Below are 14,613 nucleotides of genomic sequence, written 5' to 3'. Positions count from 1 at the left end.
CCCTTTTGCGGCTGAGAACCATGGCCTCAGATTTGGAGGTGCTGATCCTCATTCCCGCTGCTTCACACTCGGCTGCAAACCGTTCCAGTGCGAGCTGGAGGCCTTCACCTGATGAAGCCAACAGAACCACATCATCCGCAAAAAGCAGAGATGAGATTCTGAGGCCACTGAAGCGAAAGCCCTCCGCCACTTGGCTGCGCCTAGAAATCCTGTCCATAAAAATTATGAACAGAACCGGTGACAAAGGGCAGCCCTGGCGGAGCCCATCACCCACCGGGAACGAGTCCGACTTATTGCCGGCAATGCGAACCAAACTCTTGCAACGTTTGTATAGGGATCGAATGGCCCGTAGCAATGGGCCAGACACCCCATACTCCGGCAACACCTCCCACAGGACACCCCGAGGGACACGGTCGAATGCCTTCTCCAAGTCCACAAAACACATGTAGACTGGTTGGGCAAACTCCCATGCACCCTCAAGTATCCTTGAGAGGATAAAGAGCTGGTCCAGTGTTCCGCGACCAGGACGAAAACCGCATTGTTCCTCCTGTATCCGAGGTTCAACTAACGGAGAGACTCTCCTTTCCAGCACCCTGGCATAGACTTTCCCAGGGAGGCTGAGGAGTGTGATCCCCCTGTAGTTGGAACACACCCTCCGGTCTCCCCTCTTAAAGATGGGGACCACCACCCCGGTCTGCCAATCCAGGGGTACTGCCCCTGATCTCCACGCAACATTGTAGAGGCGTGTCAACCAGGACAGCTCTACAACGTCCAGAGCCTTCAGGAACTCGGGGCGGACCTCATCAACACCAGGGGCTCTGCCACCAAGGAGTTGTTTAACTGCCTCAGTGACCTCGCCCCCGGAAATTGGCGGGTCATTCCCCTCATCCCCAGACTCTGCTTCCTCCTCGGAAGACGTGTCAGTGGGATTAAGGAGGTCCTCGAAGTATTCCTTCCACCGCCTGACAATTTTCTCAGTCGACGTCAGCAGCGCTCCGCCAGCACTATACACAGTGCAGGTAGAGCACCGCTTTCCCCTCCTGAGACGCCTGACGGTTTGCCAGAATCTCTTCGAGGCAGTCCGAAAGTCTTTTTCCATGGCCTCTCCGAACTCCTCCCACACCCGAGTTTTTGCTTCAGCCACTGCCCGAGCCGCATTCCGCTTGGCCTGTCGATACCTGTCGGCTGCCTCCGGAGTCCCACAGGCTAACCAAGCCCGATAGGACTCCTTCTTCTGCCTGGTGGCTCCCTTCACCTCTGGTGTCCATCATTTGGTTCGGGGATTACCACCACGGCAGGCACCAACCACCTTGCGGCCGCAGCTCAATGCAGCAGCTTCGGCGATGGAGACGCTGAACATGGTCCATTCGGACTCAATGTCCCCAGTCTCCCTCGGAATGCTGTTGAAGCTCTGCCGGAGGTGTGCGTTGAAGATCTCGCGGACTGGGGCCTCTGCTAGACGTTCCCAGCATACCCTCACTACGCGTTTAGGTGCACCGGGTCTGTCCAGCGTCCTCCCCCGCCACCTGATCCAACTCACCACCAGGTGGTGATCAGTTGACAGCTCAGCCCCTCTCTTTACCCGAGTGTCCAGAACATATGGTCGCAGGTCTGGTGATACGATTACAAAATCGATCATCGACCTGCGGCCTAGAGCGTCCTGGTGCCACGTGCACTTATGGACACTCTTATGTTCGAACAAGGTGTTCGTTATGGCCAAACTGTGATTTGCACAGAAGTCCAATAACAAAACACCGCTCGGGTTCAGATCAGGGAGGCCGTTCCTCCCAATCACGCCCCTCCAGGTCTCGCTGTTGTTACCCACGTGAGCATTGAAGTCTCCCAGCAGGACAACAGAGTCTCCAGATGGGGCACCTTCCACCACCCCCCCAGGGACTCTAAGAAGGCTGGGTACTCTGAACTGCCACTCGGCGCATAAGCGCAGATGACAGTCAGGACCCGTTCCCCGACCCTAAGGCGCAGGGAACAAACCCTCTCATCCACCGGGAAAAACCCCAACGTACCGGCAGCAAGCCGAGGGATATTAGAATACCCACCCCAGCCCGCCGCCTCTCACCAGGGGCAATATGAGGACATTCATTTGAAATTTCGATAGAAGAGTTGCAGTATAATGTCCTCGTAACTGTATATCAGGCACTTGTTGATCAAGATTTAGTATTTTGGTCTAAATAACCCAAAATGTGATGTCCAGATATGTGGACGCCAGGTCCTAGGAGGTTAAAGGCTGGAGTAAAGTGTTAGAGCTATTTATACCTATGTAAACTTTTATACACTGGTTTTTACCTGTCTTGTTTCAGAAAGGTTTAAAAGGGTAATGTCCACAGTTTATAATTTTTGAATTCAACATATTTTATTAAAGTAATTGAGCTTGAACACAGAAAAAACTGAATCAAATAATCATAAAATCAAATCGCTTGCACTATACTGAAGTCTAACCTACTCTGAGCTAATGCCGGTTTCCAACACTAATGATTGGGTGAAGGAGAGAGATGAGGGTGTGCACGGCCACTGGTGCTCTTATCCCCGTTCTGTGTGATACAATCCAACAGGAAAGCAGTCAAACCCCTGGACATTAGCCAAGTTAACGTTCACAAATATATACACACAGAGGAACTCTGAGCCCCAATGTCAGCATTAGCACAAACATGCCACTTCATACCAAATCTCAGTGTGAGGTCAGGTATTAGTCTCATTCCATTACTCTGGCTATATTTTCTTACTCATCATTACTATTAAACTTATACTTAGTCATACTCTAAATTACAATTAAGGATGATTAACTATTAACAAAATCACACCCCGATAACTCTGTTATTACACTTTGTATTTAATCATAAAAAGGCTGGATGTTGAAACCTTTTACTTCTATTTTGTATGAGCCAGGGGTCCTCAACAGCTGATACTCTATGTCCAAAAAGTGACAGGTACCGTTTTATGGAGCAAAAAACTTAAGAGCGCATATTTTATAAATAATACCAACTATTACAAATGCAGACTTTTACTAGTAATAAGTAATCCTTTATTTATAATACATAGCAATATAAAAATAGTATTACAATGGGCACAGATGAATTTGTATCAAAAACAGCAACCAAGCCAAAGTAATGAATAACACACATAAATAACAACTGCTTGAGAGAGACCAAACAATTTCTTTTCATCTGTTCCTTGGCAGAAAGTTAAGACAGCTATTCAGCTTTAGGTTTCAATAAACAGAAGTAATGGATGCAGTCCCTTTGAAATGTCTACACAAAAGTCTACTTGTGCATATACTTAGCTTTAACTCTTCTCTTTTTTGTTTTGTATTCCAAAAGGTTTTCATTTTCTCCAGAGGATGTCTCCCTTTCAGTGGTTATCGATTGTTCACATTCATTTTCACAGACTGTTGGAATGTCGATGCTGGCCGAACGTTTCTTGCTAGAATGCAATGGCCTAATTTTGCGTGCATTATCTGTCGTCTTTATTTCGTACTGACATATACCTTTGCCTACTTCTTGTTTTATTTTTAAGACATTTGTATGCAGTTCATCTATCATTGCAGTAATGCCCTCTGGAATGAATGCCCACTGTTTAACTGTGTCTAAAACAGCATTTAGTTTTCCAACCGCATCTTCTGTGCATTTTTTGTCTGTGCTTTCAACTACAGGAGTGTCAAGTTGATAAAGGACTTTTCTGAGAGTTTTTCATTTGTTTAAAATGGCTACAAGCCACCTTCAGGCAAGCACATGTGTTATAGTGAGAGAACGTATAACAAGTGCACTGAAGTGTTTCAGCCGATGCAAAAAAACAGATTTCCAAACAAACTTGGCATTTTTATCACTTTCAAGTCCTCACAGTGTACAAAGTAATACCTTTCTTTCACTGCAATTCTTGCCAAGGTAGAAATGTCTGTTTCCATGTTTGGATAGATGTCATTGTCAACCTCTGCTAATTTTGCAAGTAACACTAGATGCTTGCAAAGAAGTCCTCGTAAGCCATATGTACAATTGCAGTAGGACTCAACAGGGCAGACATCATACACTATGGCTTCTCTTGACTCAGATGGGACTTGATATGCATTAACTCCATGGCTGTTCTTGACTGTAATTTTAAGAGCCCAACCACTTTTCATCAGTCTTGAAGTAGAGTCTGAAACTTGAGACAAGGTGTCAGCAAACCTGTTTTTCATGCGGCCCACATCTTGCAGGGTTTTTATGACTGAGAAGTAGTTGTCGGCCTTCCCTAGGAGCACTTCAATTAGATCAACCAGACGCCTATTGTTGTAGCCAGATAAAAACTGGTATTTCAGGCGGTGGAAAAATCTGAAAAAAAGTTATTTGAAATGATTAGTAACTGTAATTGAAGGAATTTAAAGTTTAAATCAAGAGTGTATTATTTAAAAAAAAATTGGAATACCTATTGCACACGTCTTTTATAAAGGGATGCTCTGTGCCGGTTTAGCTGGTTTAGGCAAATCCACCTACTCTGTTTTTTCTTGTGATAACATAAAAAACACTGCTAGAATTTAAAGGATTCGCCTAAAAGCTGTTCTGGCAATGACATGAAGAACCTACCTACTTAGTTTAGCCTCTTGGATTAATGCATAACATCTTTTTTTCAGCAATAAAATTGAATGAGGTCAAAATAATAAAGCATACCTTTCAATCACATTGTTTGTTTCAGAACGAGCGTGACTGAAGCGACGGCCGTAGTCACACCACATGTGGCCAATGCCTTCCCAGTGCTTCTGAAAATACTGGCACACCAAAGGGTATTGCTTAAATGTCTGGCAAAACTCTGCTGATGTGGCTTTAAAGTCTTCCTCCTAAGAGAATTGGATGCAACAGAATATATTTCAATCCATTTAACAGACCTATTGAAATCTTTAATATTATGTATTGAAGCCCTTTTCCTTTTATTGAATAACATTAAGAATTTTAAGTTATTAATAATATGTCGTGTTTTTGTATTAAGAAGCAATTATTTCTTCCCTTACAATGGCTAAGAAGGAACACTAAACCTATAATCATATTTGGTTTCAGCATCTGTCTGTGAAAGAATCCCACTCACAAGTTCTACTGCACTGTGGGCGACACAATGATGGTCTGCACAGCTTAAGTACTTGTTTTGATAAACAAGATAAGAAGCCAGTTTTAGAAATCATTTCAAAAATCTATTTTGTATCTCTCTGTAACTCTTTTTAGCAACTGAAAGTTATTATGCTCTTAGTGTAATCAAGAAATCAAAATGTGAAATAGACAAATTACACTTACAGATGTGCAAGCTTTCAGCTTACCAAACAAAGAAATGATTTCATTTCTCTTTTGGGTGTTAGAAAGCCCATGGACCCCGGACTCTGATTTTGAAAGCCATCGATTAACAGCCTGTTAATGTAAGAGAAAAAAAAGTTAATCTTGCTAGAGAGAGACAGAGGAGCAGCTGTACCAAAAGCATAAAAGAAAGCTGACGTCCAAAAATAACTTTGTCACTCACTGGACAAGAGGACCTATGCATTACAGAAATCAACCAGGCAAACATATTTTTAAATGTCAAAAAGAGCTTTGGGAAGCAGCCACCAGAAGATGAGTGCACTGTGGTCTTAAATGGATGGACATAGTCACTCAACATTTTATCCCTTTATATTCATTAACCTGAGTAGGTGAATATCACAATGAGGCAAATCATAACAACAGGACCCTGTTGTAAAAATGTGTTTCAGGTGCATCTTAGACAACGTGAAAAGAAAACAATGTGGTTTACCTGCAAGACATGGTACCAGCATAGAAGGATAGCTGACTCTGGAAAAACCTTCTGCAAAGCATTTATTTCCGCAAAGTCTTTGTCAACCATAAATGCTCTACAGAAAACAAGAAAACAATAAATGAGATTAAACAGTATGAAAATGTTTTTGCTATCTCAAAGCACCACTTCAATGCCAAATTAAACATTTCAACTCACAAGTAGATATATAAAATACTGCATACAGCCTATAGGAATAACTTTAACAACTGGAAAGGAAAGTTTTTTGCAGCCCATGCTGCAGCTATAGCATTAGATTCTGGCATGTTATAACTTTTTTGAAAAGGAATTATTTCAAAATTAATAGCTGTCAATGTATTATTTACCTCGGGGAAGTTGGGAAATGCTCACAAACTATTCCAAGAACAGTTTCCAGGGTTTTCTGACTTTCGTTGCTGACAATAGCATAGGCCACAAGGACTCCACGCCCATGATCATCTCTTACAACAAGTGTGAATAAGGGAAATGAATACTGGTTAACACAGTGCGTGGTGTCAACAAATACTAACTGTTTTGCATAGTTCTCCATGTTTGGTTTCATTACAGGTGTCTGCACAACAATCATTAGTTCTTGGTCAGATGTGTATGGTTGATAGAAGAGAACATGTTCTTGACGTTTTCCATTAAGTAAGGTATGTACACTTTGACTGTCTCCACAGTTAAAGTGCTTCTTCCTCATCATGCAGGTTCTAACACTGTCAATGTCACGTGGTGTGACAAAATGCTCTCTGTTGTGAAGATCTCTGTGTCCATGTTCTCTGGCCCATTTATGACATTCAGTTAGTATGATGGCTGGCTTAGTTCCAAGGGAAAGCAGTTCCTCAATCTTCCTCCTCAAACCACTGGAAATATTGTTGAAATGTGCGTCTTTTGGGTCCGAATAATCATGCCCATCATGCTTATCATATGTACGCTGCACGATGACTGTGTGGTCTTTCCAACATTTGAGTACTTTAAATTAAACAAAGGCCTTACAGCCCACTGCTCTGTAGCTGTTTCGACCTTTTTTTCCAGCTCTGATGCAGTTGAATTTGTAATAGTCTCTTTTCCTGTCTTTACCTGAGGCCACATTTAAACATTTATAATGTCCATGAAGGGTTAATGACTTCAATTTTTCTAACACAACACTGAATGGGTCCTCCTGGCATTGTGACACATGCACACAAAGTTGTGTATCTTTTCCAGTTCTTTTTTTTTTCGTCATTCAGGACACTTCTTCTAATTATATCATCCATTTCTGGTGGAAAAATAACAAAGGTTTAATTAGTCAATATTCATTAATTCATTTTAACTTGTTTTGGGTTTTTTTGCAATACAATGTAAATATTAAATATAATATTAAAACAATATATATATATATATATATACATATATACATATATATACACACATATATATATATATATATATATATGTATATATATATATATATATATATATATATATATATATATATATATATGTATATATATGTATATATATATGTATATATATATGTATGTATATATGTATGTGTATATATGTATGTATGTATATATATATATATATATATGTATATATGTATATATATATATATATATATATGTATATATGTATATATATGTATATATATATAATATAAAACAAACAGGGGTTAAAAGAGGCTAAACTTTCATATGGTATGTCTCTGGCAACTTTAACACGATGTCCCAGGGACAACATTAACACGATGTCCCAGGGACAACATTAACACGATGTCCCAGGGACAACTTTAACACGATGTCCCAGGGACAACATTAACACGATGTCCCAGGGACAACTTTAACACGATGTCCCAGGGACAACTTTAACACGATGTCCCAGGGACAACATTAACACGATGTCCCAGGGACAACTTTAACACGATGTCCCAGGGACAACATTAACACGATGTCCCAGGGACAACTTTAACACGATGTCCCAGGGACAACTTTAACACGATGTCCCAGGGACAACATTAACACGCACCTGAGCGGCACCCGCAATCACGCCTCGCCGCCTTAAAGTCTGTGCTCTCTCTGCTGTTGTTGGTGGTGGTGTGTGTGTGGTGTTTTTCTTTTCTTTTCTTTTCTTTTCTTTTAAATAAACACCAAAAATGTTTCACTCTGTCATTGTCATGGCTAAAATAAATGTGCCACATGTATAAATTTAAGTTCTTTCTTTTGCAAACCCAATAAAGAAATTGCTATAGGGGAGGTTCTGAAACACTGACCTCCATCAAGAAAGAAGGAATTCATTTTTGGAAGGAGTTTTTCTCATTGTTTCAGCCTTTAACAGATGACTTACAAGCAAGTTCTTCATTTTAGTAAGCTGTGCTGAAACTGATTTTCTATGGGGACTTGAAAAAGCCTCTAAGTCTCTAGAATAAAAAGGCACGGGGGAAAGAATGATATCAAATTTCACATCTGTGCCAGTTGTCTCTGTAAGTGCCCTATCAAACTTTGCACGCTATGGGTGACGAGCTTTTGGCCTGGTTATCTTAGCTGTGTTTATAATTGTGTGTGTTATGCAAGTGGAAAAGTCACATCAGACATGTTCCCATTAATGTTTGACAGCTAACTCAAGTGCTGATGTTCAGAAAAAAAACACCTCCCAGCCAGCCAGTGAAACAAAATATCATTCAGTACCAACATAATAAGAAGTGCTTTTGAGTTACTGGACATACCAACCTGCCTTCTGGACATCTATTGCATTTTATTTGAAGATATTTAAAAAATATATTTTCCAACAGTCCGACTTCAACAGACTAAACAGTCATCTAAGGGCTTAATTTTTCCATCTGGATACAGATAAGTTTTTAATCAGGGCCCTGTACTACAACATACCCTGGCTGTCTTTCCATTATCTGCATTCACTCACTCTAATATTGCGATTAGTGTAAATGGTCATGCACAGAGCAGTAAAATAAACATTCTAATCATTTTTAAGGTGACAGCTGCACATTAGAGCTCTGACACTTTAAAGTGGATCCATTAAAACATACTATAACACAGCCTAATAAAGGAGAAGTGGAAAATGTGCTGCCCCTGTGACCTGATTTCAGATGGAAGTAGAAGAAAATCGCTGGATTTATGGTTTTATCATTTGAGATTTTTATCGAGATGATTGTCATGAATTGTAGAACAATCTGCCTTATTCATAGTGCACATTCCAGTCTCAGTTTATTTGTTTTTTACATGTTAATTTGTCATATTATAGTAATATGTGAACATCTTTCATAGTAACATGTTTTGCCTATGATATTTAACACTGATTTATTTGTTGTGGTTGAATTCTTTCATTATCTGTTTGAAGTACAAAATGCAATGTTCATAATGCACCTGGATAAGCCAAAATCTTGCTTTGCAGTATAGGCCTCAGGCTGTAAAGTTTTATTATTAATGTCTTTCCCATCAAAATACATTGAAATCTCAGAAATCTTTCAAGCTTTGTGCTGGGGCTCACTGTGTGCCTGTTGATATTCTAGCTCTTTCCCCTTTACCTCAATATGCATCCTGTTTGAAATCCACGAGGCATCACAGAAGGACAGAAGACAGGATCCACCTGTTTATAAAGCATGAAGCTACAGTGCTTCATTTATCACATTAGTGCTGTGCAGGATCAATTCAACAGCTTCTCGATTCTAAAGAGCACGTCTGTGTTCAGTGGGTTATAGAAATATATTCTTTGTAAACCGTTTGATTATGAAGACTGCACAGGTTTACTTCACAACATTAGATTTCACTGTTTTGAGTTTTTGGACTTTCAAATGTTTTATTATTAATTATTTTTGTTTGATTCTTAATTTGTTTACATTTTCATCCTTCGCTGGTCGTTAGTTCTTAGTTCCAGTGGGCAGTTCACTCTATTCCAGGAAGCAGGTTTAGCTAACAACTCTGAGTTTGTTATTCCTGAGATTAGGGAAGCTCTGGGTTTCTGTCATTAATCGTTAATCTAGAAATATAGAAATATGAAGACAGTGATTTATAAATCAGCTCATAATAAAATCTATAATGTCCAGTAATGCAGCCAGTTTCTTAGCACTGCAAACATTTACCGTAATGACTGTAGGAATCACTGTTTAAATAAAAATGATCTGTATAAAGCTTTAGAACACACTGGTGACTGATGATCATCCAATACAACATCACAGTCATGTGTTATTCAGTCACAGTGAAGGAAAAATGCACCGCTGGATCATATGAACATTTGAGTGAAGATAAGTGTCATGATCCTGCGTCCGTTTGACCCAGCGTTTTGTGTTTTTCTATTTAGTGTGATTTTGGTTCTGTTCTTCCTCTGTTTAGTGTTTACACTGTTCGGCCCGTGTGTGTCCTTGTATGTGTAGTTCCTGTTTTATTGTGAAGGTCTGTGTCTTATGTCAGTGTGTTCTGTTTACGTTTTCCCCTGCCTCGTCAGTTGTGATGTCTTCCAGGTGTGTTCCCCTCCTGTTTCCCTTCCCCTGATTCCTGGCGTGTGTATTTATAGTGTGTGTTACCTCGTCCTCGTTGCTGGTTCGTCTGTGTTGCTCCCCGTCATGTTCTGGTGTATTCTCCCTGCATCTACGTTTCTCACCTCAAGGTTTCAGGTTAGTTTTTGTGTAGCTTTTCCCAGTTTAGTTTATTGTTAGGGTTTGGTTTCCTTCCTCCTCGTCCTTGTTGGTTTTCCCTTTTGTTAGTAAAGCTCGCTCACAACTGAAGCAGTCTGCATTTTGGGTCCATTTATATTCACACACGGCCTGACTCGGCACCCCGTGACAATAAGGCTGGAAATGGCTGATTTGAGCTATTTTAAAATGGAATACAATCTGCAACATTTCATGCTGAAATTTGTTCACAGGTTGAAATTCAGTTATTAAATGCTGGCAACATTTTGTAAGGTACAGTGTGTGAAAGAGAATGAATTCACTGGAAAATAACCTAAATCAGTCGCAGTGGATCTGAAGGTGTTATAGGATCCATAATAGATCAGCAAACCGTGTCCACTTGAACGGCAAGACCAAAAATAAATAAGGATCACAGATTTAGCCCCTCCTTTCATAATGGCTTATTAAGTGGGCAGGAGGTCAATAATATTTACAACTACCAACACTGAAGCCGCCTGTTTACACATGAACCAAAATCAAGGCTTATAAAACATGTATGGTACATGGAGCTGAGAGATACACTTTATCATTAACTTAACTGATCTCTGTAAAATGGTAAATGGCCTGTATTTGTATAGCGCTTTTACCAACTTTTACTAACGCTTTTACTAAAATAACTATAATAACTAATTGGATGATTGAGAAGAGAAAAAAAAAAAAAAACCCCAAAAGGAAGTCAATTAGGGAGAAGATGATTACGAAATAAAACAGGAAAAGAATCTAATTAGGAAACAAATAAAAACATGACAAATAACATAAAGTCATAAAATTATAAAAAAATGAGAAATTTAATGAACATCCATAGCACCTCTATTATGTTATGTAAAATTATTCGTGATGGATGTAACTCATTTACAAGTGAAAGAATCTCTGAATCTGGAGTTTGAACTCCAGATTCAGAGAGTTAGGCAAACTAGACTAGATTTGAAGAACAGTCTTTCTGTGGGCAGGATAGACAGCAGTTGGATCTCTCAACCCAAGGTAAGGAATTTCCTAAAACACTGTCCTTTAATTTTGGTGTCTATTTGGGTAAAAGAATCATGTAAATATTCCAGTGCTTGCAAGTAATGTATAGCTCTAAATATTTGGCTGAAGAGCAAATATTTTTTCTTTATATTGTGGATACTTGATATCATTTATGAGATCACTGAGGTGATTATTTCTGTCTGATATTATAGGAGCCATGGCATCCCATCATGTCTGTGGGATGCTTGCTTTCCTCAGTTTATTCCTCATTTCATTTACACCACATTGCGATGGAGGAAACATTCTGGTGTTTCCTTTAGATGGCAGCCACTGGATCAATATGAAAATCTTGCTTGAAGAACTTCATGCTAGGGGACACAATCTGACTGTGATCAGGCCCTCCATGAGCTGGTACATCCCTGAAAAGTCTGATCTATACACATCCATTACAGTTGAAATGGCTGTAAATATTGAGCACTTTTTTGGTGGGCGTCTAGAGGAGCAGGTGAAGGTATGTGATTAGTGTATGTGATGACTCAGAATATAAATACTCTGTTATTTATGAGACATGTTTCTCTTTTTCACTTTTTCTCATCCATTTTTTAGTTGCAAAGAGAGGCCGCATCAGTGATGACTTCCATCAAACTCACCAAGAATTTTTTTTTCTTTAATTTCTTATGCACATTCACTGTGGTATGATGCTTTGAAATATATTTTTGATGATCAAAATATGATCAAAAGATTAAGAGATTCCCAGTATGATCTGGTTCTAACTGATCCAGCTTTGGCCCCAGGGCTTATTCTAGCCAAATATCTCAAGCTTCCCTTAGTGCTTTATGTACGCTGGATCACCAGTGGAGAAGGGCACTTTGTGTTAGCTCCCTCACCACTCTCTTACATCCCGGTGCCAGGATACGGCTTAACAGAGAAAATGAATTTCATCCAGAGGATCAAGAACATTTTTTTCTATGGCATCATACTGTTCCAGCAGAAATTTCTGGTGGACCCAGTATATAATGACATATGTGATAAGTATATTGAGGGTGGATGTGACGTCATCTCACTACTTCAGGAAGCAGACATTTGGCTGTTCAGGTCAGATTTTGTGTTTGAATTCCCTCGCCCCACTATGCCAAATGTTGTCTATATAGGAGGATTTCAGTGCAAACCAGCTCAGCCTCTGCCAGCAGAGCTGGAGGAGTTTGTTCAGAGCGCCGGGCAACATGGAGTGATCATCATGACTCTGGGAACTCATGTCAATGCTTTGCCCAAAGATGTTACAGAGGAAGTCGCCGGTGTCTTTGCCAAGATGCCCCAGAAGGTAACAAAAAGTTAAAGATTCATATTTCCACTGCTGCGTTTTGGATTGTTAACCTGTCGTATTTTAATTTGTCCATATCAGCCAATAGATACACTGTGAAAGATGCCATTGTTTGTGCATTGCCATTCAGAAACCACAGTTTAGCATTTGCGGTGCATTTTGGAGCCAGAAGTGTCTGTAAATTTATGAGAGGATAGAGTGGTATGTTATTAGTCAGGAAGGCTAAATTTATAGTCTTTAAGAGTCTAGACAAAAAAGACAGTATATTTAATGCTGGCATAGGTTACCAATAAAATAAAATTACAGTTACACTTAAAAAAAAAAATAACGCAAGGAAAAATTTAGGACAGATACCTTGGTTAGACTGTTAATACAAATAACGAAACAGAGAGTCACACTTAGCATAAAAATGCTCCAAAAGGCAAAAATAGAATTAACACTATAAAGAAGTTCTTTTCTGTAACTTGAATTAGGTAAGGTGTCCCTCCCATAGAGTTCCTTTGACGTATATTGTTTTTGCATTAGGTTGTAAACATGCTTGCTTTTGATGGCTTGACATTTTAACCACTGTAAACAGCCTCAACATTGAAAGGAACAGCAAATTATGACACTTCAGTGATCCCTTAAATCATATAACCCCTGGAAAAGTTACTTAAAACTCATTAACATTTAAGATTTTAGTCTGAATTTGCATCTAGGTTAATTCTGTGTAGGTCTGTTAAGTGTTTTTTAAAGTCTTAGGGCTAATGGGGAAATCTTTTTTTTTTGTTTTTTTCTTATCAGGTTATCTGGAAGCATAAAGGAGACCGTCCCTCTACACTGGGAAACAACACTCTAATAGTCGACTGGATGCCACAGAAAGATCTTCTGGGTCATCCACAGACCAAAGTCTTTGTAGCTCATGGAGGAACTAATGGTGTCCAGGAGGCCATTTACTATGGGGTCCCTGTGCTCGGCATACCCTTGTTCTTCGACCAGTATGACAACCTTCTACGACTGCAGGAGAGAGGAGCTGCAAAGATCATTCAGCTAGTTGATGTTAATGGCCACAGTTTTGAGCAAGGTCTTAAGGAAGTGATCCATCAAGAGAGCTACAGGCAGAACATTCAAAGACTGTCACGTTTGCACAGAGATCAGCCAATAACACCCATGGAGCAGGCCGTCTTCTGGGTGGAATATGTGATGCACCACAAAGGGGCTCGTCACCTACGTACAGAGGCTTATAAGATGCCCTGGTACTCTTACTACTCTTTAGATGTAGTGCTCATATTGCTGTCTGTGGTCACTGCTCTGCTTCTCTCTGTTGTGGCTGTTTTCAGATTTCTGTGCTGCCGAAGACAAAGAAAGATAAAAACTAAACAAAGTTAAAATAATTTCCATTTGGAAGATGACATACTATGTCTATTACTTACTGTGGTTTAGTTTTAATGCAAAGATTTACTTGTAACACACTTGTAAATTATTAAACCTCTACAATAAACTGTAGATTGCTCCCAGTCTAGATATGGTTATTGCCACAGGCTAAAGAAGGAAATTATACCAAATTTCACCAGATGGCTGGACAGGTTGCACACTTAGATGTGTTTGACAGCTCTGAAAGGGGGGGTGTGGGGGTAGGGGGTGGGGAGGTGGTTCCCTTATAGCCAACAGTTTAGCTAGTTTGCACAGCGATCAGCCAATAACACCCATGGAGAAAGCCATCTTCTGGGTAGAGTATATTGCAGTCTGTGGTCACTGCGCTGCTCCTCTCTATTTAGGCTATTTTCACATTTCTGTGTTGCCAAAGACCAATAAAATAAAAGCTAAACAAAGCTGAGTTCTCTTTTAACAAAATGAGTTAAAATGAGTTCAATGAGATCTTTTCAATTCTAGATTAACATGTAAA

General features: G+C 39.9%; 2 protein-coding genes across 2 annotated transcripts; one reads left to right on the top strand and one right to left on the bottom strand.

Moving 5' to 3' along the window:
- Window positions 1–3,704: 3,704 nt before the first annotated feature.
- Window positions 3,705–6,551, bottom strand: LOC112848076 (uncharacterized). The gene is made up of 6 exons (XM_025911071.1): window positions 6,126–6,551; window positions 5,761–5,857; window positions 5,274–5,384; window positions 4,659–4,825; window positions 3,873–4,322; window positions 3,705–3,732 (listed from the first exon to the last, which is right to left on the bottom strand). The coding sequence occupies exons 1-6, from the start codon at window positions 6,479–6,481 to the stop codon at window positions 3,705–3,707; spliced, it is 1,209 nt and encodes a 402-aa protein (XP_025766856.1). The 5' UTR covers window positions 6,482–6,551.
- Window positions 6,552–10,786: 4,235 nt separating this feature from the next.
- On the top strand, window positions 10,787–14,242 carry LOC100694509 (UDP-glucuronosyltransferase 2C1). The gene is given in 5 exon segments (XM_019363766.2): window positions 10,787–11,422; window positions 11,620–11,918; window positions 12,014–12,076; window positions 12,078–12,728; window positions 13,512–14,242. Coding segments are annotated over 4 exon segments (1,593 nt in total). The 5' UTR covers window positions 10,787–11,422; window positions 11,620–11,624; the 3' UTR covers window positions 14,097–14,242.
- The last annotated feature ends 371 nt before the right edge of the window (window positions 14,243–14,613 follow it).

This window comes from Oreochromis niloticus, linkage group LG10 (genome assembly GCF_001858045.2).
Source record: "Oreochromis niloticus isolate F11D_XX linkage group LG10, O_niloticus_UMD_NMBU, whole genome shotgun sequence".
Lineage (NCBI taxonomy): Eukaryota > Metazoa > Chordata > Actinopteri > Cichliformes > Cichlidae > Oreochromis > Oreochromis niloticus.
This window is presented reverse-complemented; position numbering and strand designations above follow the sequence as displayed.

Excerpts from the sequence above, each read along its gene's own strand:
- LOC112848076 (XM_025911071.1), bottom strand. The coding sequence starts at position 6,481 with ATGATGAGGAAGAAGCACTTTAACTGTGGAGACAGTCAAAGTGTACAT. Across the intron at positions 5,858-6,125 it reads CATTTCCCAACTTCCCCGAG|AGCATTTATGGTTGACAAAG; the intron begins GTAAATAATACA and ends TGTTTTCTGTAG. Across the intron at positions 4,323-4,658 it reads ACAAACAATGTGATTGAAAG|ATTTTTCCACCGCCTGAAAT; the intron begins GTATGCTTTATT and ends ACTTTTTTTCAG.